Here is a 14,539-nt window from a genome sequence, read left to right as displayed (position 1 = left end):
CCGCATTGTTGTGCACCGTCAGATTAGTGCACTGCAGAGGATTTTTTTCCATGACGTTGTCGATTGATTCTGTTTTATTGAATTGGATTGAAATAGAATCTTTTTTTTATCCGATAGAAGATGCTTGTCTTTGCTTAGAGTGAGGAGGACCCATAACACTTGTAGCCAATAATTCAGAATTGATACCATTGGTAGGAGTGGTTCCTGGTTTATAAATCAGAAAACAACATTCACTTTTCTTCCCGTTCAAATTGATGAAAGCGTGTTAGGGTATTTGTTTTACTAATGAAGAATCAGTTGTTTCTCATATAAACTTTTGACTATTACCAATTTCCATCTTTGGTGCAAATGTTTTGAAGTCCTGTTTGGATCTACTCAGGCCCAAGTAGCAGAAGTTTATTCTGTGTTGTATTTGAAATCCAATTTAGTTGAGTGCACTTGTTGAGCTGCTGAACAATTCGACTAGGTGTGGCAACTGGCAGCTCAAACCGCCCAAGCCTGAAAATCTCAACTTGTCTTTGATCGGACGTTGTCTTGAGATTTTCATTGCAGGTCTTTCCCACCTTGGCAAGCGAAGTTAAAGACTTGGCCCAACCCAATATTCAATATAGTTTATATGGGCAAGAGAATGCTACCTGATGCTATACTCCCATTGGCCCACACGCCGGCGGATCAAGATCATCTCCAGCGCACATCGTGCAGCTAAGGGGCTTCAATCCACACTACCGCACACATCCCGGTGCAATGGTGCGTGGATCGAGGCCTCCCCAGCCAGACGATGTGCGTTGGACATCGTCCCGTGCGAGAGAGGATCTCAATCCCATGTCGGCATAGGAGCCACACGACCATGTAGCATTCTTGTCCCCAATTTATATAAGGGAGGGGGATCACTCCATGCTCCCTGGCAAAAACCATTTTCACAATCTTATTTTCATAAGAAAAGAGAAAAAGATTGCTACAGTGCCCCTTACAAGATACCTTTACATCTTTTTCATATAATAAATAGTGAAACCCTACGACATTTCTTTATACTATTCAGTTACCATTTTCCGCATCTTTATCTTCTCAATTACACTGTTCGTACTTGACGTCAAGTACATCTAATAGAGGAGATAGAAATGACTATTCTACCCCCTGCCCGAACACACTGCCCAAGGTGGGGTTCACCTCCCTCTATTAGATGTACTTGACGTCAAGTACGGGCAGTGTAATTGAGAGGATAAAAATTTTGCATTTTCCAACCTCTCATTGGTTGTAGTATGCAGATTTCTTCTTACAATGTTCTTAGAGGAAGGACTCCGCTCATGTTCATGCCTGAAACACCATCCAGGTGAACCTGAGCCGGCCTCTTCGAGAAAACCCACAGAGAAAAAAAAAATTGTTGACTGTTACCCTAGGCTTCAAGCCGCACATGCAACCTCAGCTCTTCGATCAAATTCGTTAAGTTGGTGTACGATGAGCCCCCTTCTTCAACAGCTCTTCTCGCCTTCTCTTTGAGCTCTGTAGCTCGACTGCTCATGCGCTCTGCTTCTTCTCCACCACCCATCAACTGCTCCACAGCCTTCTCTATGTCCTCTCTCTTCACTGCAGCTGCATTTCCCTCACCTACAAATCCACTCCATTCATGAGCTCCTACACTCACTCCTATCCTCAACACTTGTGTCACCAGCTTCTCATTGTAGAACTGCTCTGCAAATAAAGGCCAAGTGATCATGGGCACCCCTGCACTCACGCTTTCAAGAGTCGAGTTCCATCCACAATGGGTCACAAACCCTCCCACGGCAGGATGGTCCAGTATCAAAACTTGAGGTGCCCAATCCCTTATTATTAGACCCTTCCCTTCATTCCTCTCTTCAAACCCTTCTGGAATCTCCCTCTCCTCGGACCTCACAACCCAAATGAATGGGTGTCCAGAAGTCTCGAGGGCCATCGCAATCGCTACTAGTTGAGAAGCCGTGAATCGTGTCACACTTCCAAAGCAAACGTAGAGAACCGAGTTCGATTTCTTCTTGTCAAGCCAATTCAGGCAGTACTCGTGTCCATCAATATAAGTATTGTTTCCCCTCTGAGCCTTATCCGCAAAATCTCTGTTTCTGAGTGAAACAGGGCCTATGTCCCATGCCTTCCTTCCTATGACCTTCTTGTAGTGATCAGCATAAGCTGGCTCCAACTCATAAAAGCTGTTAAACAAGACTCCATGGCTTCTTTCTTCTGATTTTCTAACGCGTTCAAGCAACTCGGCAAACTCACTTTTGGTTTCGGGCACCTGCGATCTTGTGAGCTCTATTTGATCGGGAAGGCTCGGCACGATGAATGGATCCGAATTGGATTTAAGGCTCTGATGAGGGGCATAGCGTTTTATGCTGTCCGTGACACAGCGGGAAAAGAAACTGGTCCCACAGAAGATAAACCTCGGAATTCCAAGCTTGGTAGCCAAGTCCGTAACCCAGGGGAAGAACATGCCAGCTATGATACAATGAGCAGGATATTGTTGTTCTTGAAGAAGTTTCTCCAAGGGTAGTTGGAACAAATCTAGAGCCTTGAAGAAGTTGTTGGTCATGGAAGGGGAAGTAATAGAACTAAGGTTCTCGCATCCTTCTGGTAATCCAGCCTCGACTGAAGGGAATGGGATGAGTTGAACAGAGATGTCGAGACCCAATTGTGCATCACAATCAATGGTGTTGGAGAAAAGAGATGCGTTGGAGGGAGTGGTGAGTATAGTCACCTTCACACCACGGCTTGCAAATAGCCTGGCGATGTCTATCATTGGAATCAAGTGGCCCTGTGCCATGACTGGGAAGAAGAAGGCGTGAAGTTTTTTATGAGTTTCAGAATCCATTGGGGGTTTGTTTGATTAGGTTGGGCTGAAGACTGAAGTATTATTGAGAAAGAAAGAAAGAAAGGACTGGGAAATCGAGCTGGAGATTGGGTCTTGGGTTGTTAATTACTAGTAAGCTGGTACTTCATAGTTTATAAAGTACTCTTGCAAATTGTAACGAGGTTTATGAATGCGGGGAAGAAGAAGCTAACATGGAATCTTGGAATGTAATGTCCTGAAGCTATACTATCGTAGAGGGACGAAATTTTGCTGCTACACTTGTAGAAAATATGGATGCGAATACAAATATAACACTATCCGAAGCCGTTTACAACCCTAGTAGCCAGCCTTGTACTAGGAACATTCCCTATTACAAGTGTAGCAGTAAATTTTTTTTTCAAGGAAGAGAAAGCTAGCTAGTTCACCGGGGGTTGGGACCACCAATCACAATACTCTCACTGTTGGCCCATCGTTTTTGGTGGGAGAATAGGTGCCATGTATAATGTATTACTCCATTTTTGGGAGTCTGGACCCACATGACGGGTGAAGATTCCAATTAAGTGGCTCTCACCATGTTGTGTGGCACCCCACATGGATAGAGGATATCTGGACTCACAATTGGGTAACGCGGTTCAAAGTTTTTGTTCCATGTCCAAGTGTCTAACTCAAAAATTTATTGTTTTGATAAATGAAGTGTCTAAATCAATTGAGAATTTTTTTTGTGGTGCTTGATTCACAGCTTGCGACTTGCCGACTTGCACTTGTGGACTTGTGGTGTCTAGTAACCCACAACTTTCAAGCTTTGGCTTTTATAAAACTAAGGAACCTATCTGGTGTTGTCTTGTGAAGTCGATCGAGTAATTGACTGCTCATATATAAAGATATGGACAAGGGATCAACATGCTACCAGTGTGGGATGGAATCCCCCATTGCCAATCCAATGGGAGCATGGAATTGATAACCACACAATTCGTATAAATGGACCCACATGTCAGAAAGGGAGAGTGTGAGAGACAATGTGACTATCAATATTTTCCCTAAAGATATTGTTGTATGTTTGAGTTTTTTATTTTCCCCCTTCATCTTTCTGTATACGATTGGATTTTTTTTTTATAATCTGTACAATTTTTAATCTCTTTAAATGAATGAATGAGCCTTGGTTACAATATCTCTTGAAGTACTAGCTAGATTTAGTAAATTTAATCCATTCCTTGTTCTTGGCTTAGACCAGTTGTTCTTGGTTACAAAGTCTTATACTATTAGATGAAGAAACTCAATTGGTGCATGCAAACAGAAATAAACGCATGTGTTGTACGGAATCGTTATCGCTTCCAATTCGCTGCCCGCTCCAATTCCTCCAATTCCTCACATAGGAGCGAAAATGACCACCATACCCCCTGCCCGAACACACTGCCCAAGATGAGGTAGGTTGGTCATTTCCTCTCCTATGTGAGGAATTGGAGCGGGCAGCGAATTGGAGGTGATAATTATTCCATGTGTACGTACATGACTCATAGGTTCAAGGTTTACTGTGCTTTGAGTTTCTACTATCTTCGTCATTAAAATCCTCTGCAGTGCGGGCATCTAGTGGTGCACTGCAGTGCTGCCCTGACACCTCAACACGTGGAAGAAGCTTCATCCAACAGTGGAAGCTCGATGCAAGATAGTTTTTTTTTCTTTTCTTTCTTCTCGAGCTCTGTACCATTAGATGTCGCATCTTCCACGTATTGAACTCTCAACTCGCATTGTTGTGCACCGTCAGATTAGTGCACTGCAGAGGATTTTTTTCCATGACATTGTCGATTGATTTTGTTTTATTGAATTGGATTGAAATAGAATCTTTTTTTTATCCGATAGAAGATGCTTGTCTTTGCTTAGAGTGAGGAGGACCCATAATATTTGTAGCCAATAATTCAAAATTGATACCATTGGTAGGAGTGGTTTCTGGTTTATAAATTAGAAAACAACATTCACTTTTCTTCCCGTTCAAATTGATGATAGTGTGTTAGGGTATTTGTTTTACTAATGAAGAATCAGTTGTTTCTCATATAAACTTTTGACTATTACCAATTTCCATCATTGCGGTGCAAATGTTTTGAAGTCCTGTTTGGATCTACACAGGCCCAAGTAGCAGAAGTTTGTTCTGTGTTGTATTTGAAATCCAATTTAGTTGAGTGCACTTGTTGAGCTGCTGAACAATTCGACTAGGTGTGGCAACTGGCAGCCGAAATCGGCCGAGCCTGAAAATCTCAACTTGTATTTGATCGGACGTTGTCTTGAGATTTTCATTGCAGGTCTTTCCCACCTTGGCATGCGAAGTTAAGGACTTGGCCCAACTCAATATTCAATATAGTTTATATGGGCAAGAGAATGCTACCTGTTGCTATACTCCCATTGGCCTGCACGCCGGCATAGGAGCCACGCGACCATGTAGCATTCTTGTCCCCAATTTATATAATGGAGGGGGATCACTGCCAGGCTCTGTGCCCCTTGTGCTGATAAAGTGCATGTGGGGCCATCCAAAAGGGGTTATATTTTCATTTTAGGGGGGGGGGGGGGAAGGCAGTCATTCCACCTTTCCTGTGTCATAGACGCCATGCCACCTTGCAGTCTTCTTTTTCCCATTATATAAATACATATTTACGTTGTTTCATACAGACACACGGAGGCGGCACCAATGGGGGTGCAAGATAGGGCATCATACAGAAGGAGCTGGGGGTCATTTCAAAGGGAGGGGGGAAGAGAGGGATAAACATAGCAGACGCTAACTTGCAATACGTAGGTGGTATGCCCAGCCTTTTCCCTATACAAAAATATGCTATAATATTGTATTTTTTGCGCTGTAAATTTATTGTGGGAAAAGATAGGTACATTGATGTCGAAAAGATTTCTGAAGAAGTTTTGGATTGGTTGGACCGGCAAAGGTCCACCCGATCAGGCCAAAATACTGAATTTTAACCCAACTTCCAAGGGTCATGATATTTGACTCAAGTGGAGTTACAGGAGCCATAATACCAATTTCCAAATGGCAGTCAGTGCTCTATGACATTTTGATGCTCCAAATGATGAGTCATGGGACCACCGGATTGGGGGCAAATTCGGACATTTAAGGGGTGTACCTTGCCTCCAAAGTTGTGTGATTAAGGATGTTAGTTTCCTACTTTATTATGTTTGCTATTTTAGTTTGGATTCCTTGCTTTGTAATCTTTATTATATAAAGGTCGTTATGGATGAAATAAAGACATTTTGAAGTTTATAACAAAATTTGTTTTATTTACTTTTTCCTCACTGGAATTAGGGTTCTTATTACCTTGTGGATTTGAGGGTTCGTTAGTGCTAGACCGATATTTAGCCCCCATATTTCTTGTCGTGGCATACATTGCCCTTATACAAATTCCTATATACCTTCCTCACATAATAAAAAGTGAGACACACACTTAACTTTTCTCTTTTATTCTAACCATGTGGGCATCATGTAGGCCCCATATCTATGATACCATTTTTCAACCCCTCTTTGGATGTAGTGTGTAGATTCCTTCTTACACTGTCCTTGTAGAAAACTTTGATCTATTTATTATAGGGTTTATGTGTTTGTAACTATGCTCAGCATTGAACATGAGTCCAATTTGGGAGATTTTTTTAGTGTATTGATGGAGGACATTTTCGACTCATGCCGATGATTTTGATGGTCCTTAATGGACTTTGTTTCGGAATTTGGACCTATTGTGCTGTTAGGGTTTTGTAATTTCATGTCGGATTGTTTGCAGTTTTGCAGCCAAGAAGGTTATCTAATGAAAGATGGAGATGGTAGCACGAAAGATAGCAAGCAATTGCCAAGCATTCCTTGACACACCGATGACACTGGAACGAACCATAGTTAATGACTTCAGTGAAGTTCCTAGCCATGCTGGTATTCAGAGATAAAATCATCGAATCATATTGAAGAAGATTCGGAACAGTTTTAGTACTTTTCGATATGGTATCGATTTTGAAGAAAAAATCGTTTGATATGTATCGAGTCGAAGTGTTTGTACCGAACCAAGACTATATGTGTTTTTTTTTGGTAAAAAGACTATATGTGTTTACATATATAATAATATGAACATGAAGTTTTAAGTGTAAAAAAATAAAAACAACTTACCTTTAATAAAGTATAGAGGCATAATCGCAAAAATCAAAACCCTAAACCATGGTTTTAGTGCATGATATCAGATCGGGTATCAGTCATGGATTGGCCGTATTGAACAAGTTTACCCTTGGTTTTCCTTAGAAAAAGGGTTTTATTTAACTATTTTATCCCTTGTCCATACTATTCACCAATATGGTATCGGCCAGTTATCGATATCGATCACCTTAAAAACCATACAATATCGAACAATCTGTAGATATTGAATTTTGTCATCCCCGGCAATGACGACAACACGGATATGGAGATGGTAACTTTCTCAAGTCACCCATAAACCCATGATAAAGACTCAGGCACAAGAAAAATGACCGTATCGATCCAAATTCGGTCAGCATCTCCAAGAATTCAAATGAAAAACCACAGAAAGTCGGCAACACCGTCCGAAGATCAGCGGCATCATCCGAAGCCTAGTTACACTGATAGGGGGGGTTTGTGGCCCGGCCAGACCCATGGTGTGTTGGAGATTTTCAACATAATGGTGTTGGGAATAGTCCCACATTGGAAACGTAGGAGTATATACTTTGGTATATTTAATATAGCCCTATCTATAGTTTAAGTTATTAAACAAAAAGATGCTACGGTGTATGTGCGAGCTACCATGTATGGGCGAGGTCTTTCGTCCGAGCACGTACGTGCGGCGTGGGCAGTGGGCTGTAGAGGTGTTAGTGGCGCACGCACATGGCACTTTGTACGCTTCGAGCAAGATCTAATCAGGACCATTTTTTTTTATCAAGTGGTCCGATTTGAATCTGGATGAGATCAACGTATTCAGTTGATCAACTGTTATGGTGGTTATATTTCTGGACGGTTTAGATCATACAGTTACGATCTAACGGACCAGGTTCAAAATTGATCAACGGTTATGATTGTAATGTGTTTGGATGGTTTAGATCGTACAGTTACGATCTAACAACCCAGATTCAAAGATGGAAGAATCCATCAGTTGGGAACAGGTGCCAAGTGGCTTATTAATATTCAGAGGATTTTCAAATTTGAATATATCCCAAAAACGTTCTCTTCTTCTCCTCATTCTCAGAGTGATCTTGCAGAGAGTCTGTTTTGCTACGGAAAACAGATTTCTCTGCTACTGGCTTTCTTGTTTTCAAAAGGCTTTCTGAAACCATTTCTAGGCTTCGTTTGTGCAATACGCAGCCAGGATAATCAACACAGCTTGAGGCTTCATTGTATCTTGGGAGACAATTCGCCTGCAACCTATTTGCATCTGGAAGTAGGGACGAATTTCATCTTAAGGAAAGTGACTCTGTAACGCACCTTGAAGGTTCAAGCCAATTCCTGTTCTAACAATCTTAAGACGAAATTACTGTTCAAATGGCACAGTCACTCAAGGCGCTTGCTGCAGACATTACCAAACTCGAACGGCTTGATGGAAACAACTTCAAACGTTGGCAAAAGAAGTTGCACTTTTTGTTGACTCAACTAAGTGTTGTCTATGTTCTCACTACTCCTAAGCCTGAAGAACGTGAAAGTGAAACACTTGCTGAAAGTCATATCAGGCAGAAATGGGAACAAGATGACTATTGCTGCAAGGGTCATATTTGCAATTCTATGTCCGACACTCTGTTCGACATGTATCATGACAAGCAGTCTGCAAAAGAAGTTTGGGATGCACTAGAGACCACATATATGGTAGAGGATGCAACCAGTAAGAAATTCCTGGCAGGTAAGTTTTTTCGTTATGCAATGGTTGATAATAGGAAGGTCATTGAGCAGTTTCATGAGATTAAGCAGATTCTCAATCAATTCAAGCAACATGACATGAAAATGGACGAAACTATCATAGTTTCGGCCATTATAGATAAACTGCCTCCTTCCTGGAAAGACTACAGAAAGAGCCTTAAACACAAAAAAGAGGAAATTACTCTTGCAGACTTAGAAAGCCATCTGAAAATTGAAGATGATGACAGAATCCGTGAAGGCATGGATGGTTCTAAGGTTCTGGTATTAGAGGAAGGCCTTAACTCTAAGCATAATGATAATCCTACAAAGGGTAAAGGGAAGAGAAAGTGGAACTCAAAATCTGACTCCACCAAGTACCACCAGTATAAGAAGAAGAAGGGTCCTTGTCATTTCTGTGGCAAGATGGGACATTTCAAGAAGGAATGTAGACATCTGAAAAAGAAGTCTGAGAAGTCTGATGAAAAGAAATCAAATGAAAGTTCTGATGAGCAGAAGTTTGTTGCCATGATTTTTTAGGCAAACCTCCTCGGAGATGATACTGCATGGTGGATAGACTCTGGTGCAACTAGACATGTCTGCAAAGACAAAGGTCTGTTATCTGATTATGCACCAGAGGATAATGGAAGTATTCTCTATATGGGAAATGCTTCAACTGCTGCTGTGAAAGGAAAAGGAAAAGTTCATCTTGAGTTCTCCTCTGGGAAAACACTTACCTTGACGGATGTGTATCATGTTCCAGAAGTTAGGAAGAACCTTATTTCTGGTGGTCTTCTCAATAAGTTTGGTTTCAAACTTGTGTTTGAGTCAGACAAGTTTATTCTGACTAAGGGTGGTATTTTTGTGGGAAAGGAATATCTGTATGAGGGTATGTTTAAGTTGAATGTTGTTACTGATATTATCAATAAGACTGAAGTTTTTGCTTATATGATTGACTCATTTTCTTTATGGCATAGTAGATTAGGACATGTTAATTTTCGAAGAATGCATGACATGGTTAATCTGGATTTAATTCCAAGGGTTAAAAAGATATAGACAAGTGCAGAACTTGTATGCTTACTAAAATAACCAGAGTGCCATTTCCTAAAATTAATAGAACATCAAGTATGCTGGATCTAGTACATAGTGATGTATGCGATCTCCATGGAACTCCTACAAGAGGAGGAAAGAAATATTTTGTTACCTTTATTGAGGATTATACAAGATTCTGTTATGTTTATCTTTTGAATACAAAAGATGAAGTTTTGAAATACTTCAAAACTTATAAAAGTGAAGTACAGAATTTGTGTAAGACTACAATAAAATGTCTTAGATCTGACAGAGGGGGTGAGTTTTATGATCCAGAATATTTTGAGACTGTAGGGATTATACATGAAGTCTTTGCACCGTATACCCCTCAGCAAAATGGAATTGTTGAGAGGAAGAATAGGACTTTAATGGAAATGGTTAATGCTATGATGTCCAATTCTGGACTAAGTAGTGATTTTTGGGGTGAAGCATTATTAACAGCCTGTCATATCTTAAATAGGGTTCCTTCTAAAAAGAACCCTACAACTCCGTATGAACTTTGGAAAGAAAGAAAACCAAATTTGGCATATCTTAAGGTTTGGGGCTGCAGGGCTATTGTCAAAGTCCCAGAACCGAAAAGAAAGAAATTAGGAGAAAGAGGTGTTGAATGCATTTTCCTAGGATATGCTTTACATAGTAAGGCATATAGGTTCACGGTGGTTGAACCTAATGATTCAATAGAATTAAACACTATTATTGAATCAAGGGATGCCATTTTTTATGAACGGAGGTACACCTCAATTCCTAATTTTGAAGAATCTAGATCTTCAAGAGGGGTCAGTGATTTGACTCAAGTACCAAATGAAGAGTCTAAAAGGAGCAATAGGAAGAGAACAGTAAATGATTTTGGTCCAGATTTCTTTATATACCTAGTTGAAGGTACAAAACAATGTCAAAGTGGTCAAATACTAGTTGCTTTAAATATTGAGACAGATCCTAAAACTTATGAGGATGCAATGAAGTCTCAAGATGTTGCCTTTTGGAAAGAGGCAATAAATGATGAAATGGATTCTATCATGGGTAATAAAACCTGAAAATTGCTTAACTTACCCCCTGGCTCTAAAACAGTAGGGTGTAAATGGATTTTCAAAAAGAAAATGAAAGTTGATGGAACTGTTAATAAATTTAAAGCAAGGTTAGTAGCCAAGAGCTTTACACAAAAAGAAGGGATTGATTACTTCGACACTTATGCTCCGGTGGCTAGAATCGCTACAATCAGGGTACTAATTGCATTGGCATCCACATATAACTTTGAAATTCACCAAATGGATGTTAAGACAACCTTTTTAAATGGTGACTTAGATGAAGAAATCTATATGGAACAATCTGAAGGTTTTGTCATGAAGGGACAAGAGCATAAAGTTTACAAATTGATTAAGTCACTATATGGACTTAAACAAGCGCCAAAACAATGGCATGAGAAATTTGATAAAGTTATTTTATCAAATGGATTCAGGATACATGAGTCTGATAAATGCGTTTATAGCAAATTTTCTAATGAAAAAGGAGTTATCATCTGTTTATATGTTGATGATATGTTTATCTTTAGCACTGATATAGAACAAATAGAAAATACTAAGAAATATCTTTCGTCAAATTTTGACATGAAAGATATGGGTGCTGCTGATGTCATTTTGGGCATAAGAATAATTAAAACTTGTGATGGTATTATGCTGACCCAATCACATTATATAGAGAAAGTACTCAAGAAATTTAATCACTTTGATTGTGCCACTGTGAGTACACCATTTGATTCCAGCATTAAATTAATGCCGAATGATGGCAGAGCTGTGTCACAGTTAGATTATGCCAGTGTAATTGGTTGTTTGATGTATGCCATGATAGGTACACGACCTGATATTGCTTTTGCAATTGGAAAGCTTAGTAGGTATACTAGTAATCCTAGTAATCTACATTGGAAAGTTGTTTTTAGGGTATTGAGATATCGTAAAAGAACTATTGATTATGGCATATATTATACTGGATATCCAATGGTCCTGGAAGGATACACTGATGCTAGTTGGATAACAGAGAGTGAAGATCACTCATCCACGAGTGGTTGGATATTCACTCTTGGTGGAGGTGATGTATCTTGGGGCTTTAAGAAACAAACTTGTATTGCTGATTCTACAATGGCAGCAGAGTTTGTGGCGTTAGCTTCCAGAAGTAAGGAAGTAGAATGGCTAAGGAATTTGTTGATAGAGATTCATGTATGGCCCAAGCCTATGTCACCAGTTTCACTACACTGTGATAGTGAAGCTATGCTGTCTAGAGCATATAGTCATATTTATAATGGAAAGTCTAGACATGTTGGTCTGAGACATAGATATGTGAGATAGTTAATAAGTGATGGAATAATCACCATTGATTTTGTGAGATCGAGTCAGAACTTGGCTGATCCAGTAACAAAAGGCCTTGCAAGGGAAATGGTGAATAAAACATCTAGAGGGATGGGTCTCAAGCCCACTACTGATGGTCACCAATGAAAGAACCTCAACTCAATACTTGAAATATCAAATTTGAGTTCAATGAGTAAAGTATTTCATAAGATATGATTTGCAAGCACTAAAAGGATTTCCATTCCATCCCACGAGGAGTGCTTGGTATCTGTAATGAGTATGAATGGTGGAGGATGAGTTATATACTCTTAATAGATTTATAACAGTTTTTGTTGAGATGTTATTTACAGGGCATCTTTGATAAGTCTACCTAAGTGAGTGAGAAGTGGGGCCGCTTCTTGTGAGTTTAGGGCTTAATTCTAAAAGCGCTCATGATACCGAGATATAGACACATGGCCGTTAACGTGTCGGCTTTTATGGAAAGTTTTTGAGGTGAAGTCATATGTGTGAAATGTGTTCGGCTAATCGTTATAGGATGCTAGTTCAAAGTTTTATCTACTATGCTATCCTGATTTGTTTTGATGTGTTCTCACTAAGTGGAGGTTCAAGTCGAGAGACACCTACCGTTTATGCATAGGGCTTCCTGGATTATCAAAGGTCATGGTTTTCATTATATTGAAAATGATGGAGGATTGTTGGAGATTTTCAATATAATGGTGTTGGGAATAGTCCCACATTGGAAACGTAGGAGTATATACTTTGGTATATTTAATATAGTCCTATCTATAGTTTAAGTTATTAAATAAAAAGATGCTACGGTGTATGTGCGAGCTACCGTGTATGGGCGAGGTCTTTCGTCCGAGCGCGCATGTGCGGCGTGGGCAGTGGGTTGTAGAGGCGTTAGTGGCGCACACACTTGGCACTTTGCACGCTTTGAGCAAGATCTAATCAGGACCGTTCCTTTTGATCAAGTGGTCCGATTTGAATCTGGATGAGATCAACGTATTCAGTTGATCAACAGTTATGGTGGTTATATTTTTGGACGGTTTAGATTGTACAGTTACGATCTAACGGACCAGGTTCAAAATTGATCAACAGTTATGACTGTAATGTGTTTGGATGGTTTAGATCGTACAGTTACGATCAAACGGCCCAGATTCAAAGATGGAAGAATCCATCAGTTGGGAACAGGTGCCAAGTGGCTTATTAATATTAAGAGGATTTTCAAATTTGAATATATCCCAAAAACGTTCTCTTCTTCTCCTCATTCTCAGAGTGATCTTGCAGAGAGTCTGTTTTGCTGCAGGAAACAGATTTCTCTGGTACTGGCTTTCTTGTTTTCAAAAGGCTTTCTGAAACCGTTTCTAGGCTTCGTTTGTGCAATACGCAGCCAGGATAATCAACACAGCTTGAGGCTTCATTGTATCCTTGGAGACAATTCATCTGCAACCTATTTGCATCTGGAAGTAGGGACAAATTTCGTCTTAAGGAAAGCGACTCTGTAACGCACCTTGAAGGTTCAAGCCAATTCCTGTTCTAAAATGGTGACCCCGCCAGGAGCTGAGTGGCACCACCTAGGCATTGAGCGGAGCCGCCCAAGCGCAAGCTGTGAATCAAGCACCACAAAAAAAGATTCCCAATTGATTTAGACACTTCATTTATCAAAACAAAAAATTTGAGTTAGACACTTCGACATGGTACAAAACCATTGAACCGCATTACCCAATAGTGAGTCCGGATCCTCTAAGCATGTGGGGTGCCACACAACAAGGTGAGAACCACTTAAGTGGAATCCTCACCCCTCATGTGGTGTGGCACCCCACGTGGGTAGATGATCCTACGGTTTTAGTGTATGGTATCGGAACGGGTATCGGTAACATGCAAAATCGATACTATATCGGCCTGAATCGATTGAATCGGATAAAATTATCTTTGAATTTCCTTGAAAAATGAGTTTTTTTTACTATTTTACTCCTTGTCCATACCATGCTATCGATACGGTATTGACATCAGTAACTAGCAAAACTATTACGTATCGCCTGATATGATACCGATTTTTAGAAGCATGGATGATACAGACTCCCCAAAAGTGGAGTAATATTGTAATTCACTATATACATGGTACCAATTCTGCCATAAAAACGATGGTCAACAAGTGAGAGTATTCTGACCGGTGGTTCCAACCCCCAGATACAGGAACTACCATTCTCTTCCTCCCTCCCCCCCTCCAAAGAAAAGATACAAGAGAGTGTCGCTTCAGGACATTACATTCCAAGATTCCAGAGGATCCAACTAAGATTCCATGTTAGCTTCTTCCAACCCCACGCATAAACCTCGTTACAATTTGGAGACTTTATAAACTATGAAGTATCTTGGTAGTTCTTTCTTTCTCATTAATACTTCAGTCTTCAGCCCAACCTAATCAAACCCCCA

General features: G+C 40.2%; 1 protein-coding gene across 1 annotated transcript; it reads right to left on the bottom strand.

Annotated features, from left to right (window-relative positions):
- Positions 1-1,393: 1,393 nt before the first annotated feature.
- On the bottom strand, positions 1,394-2,839 carry LOC122659058 (scopoletin glucosyltransferase-like). The gene has a single exon (XM_043854213.1). It carries the CDS (start codon positions 2,837-2,839, stop codon positions 1,394-1,396), a length of 1,446 nt encoding a protein of 481 aa, XP_043710148.1.
- Between the last annotated feature and the right edge of the window lie 11,700 nt (positions 2,840-14,539).

The sequence above is a fragment of the Telopea speciosissima genome, chromosome 4, assembly GCF_018873765.1.
Source record: "Telopea speciosissima isolate NSW1024214 ecotype Mountain lineage chromosome 4, Tspe_v1, whole genome shotgun sequence".
In the NCBI taxonomy this organism is placed as follows: Eukaryota; Viridiplantae; Streptophyta; class Magnoliopsida; order Proteales; family Proteaceae; genus Telopea; species Telopea speciosissima.
This window is presented reverse-complemented; position numbering and strand designations above follow the sequence as displayed.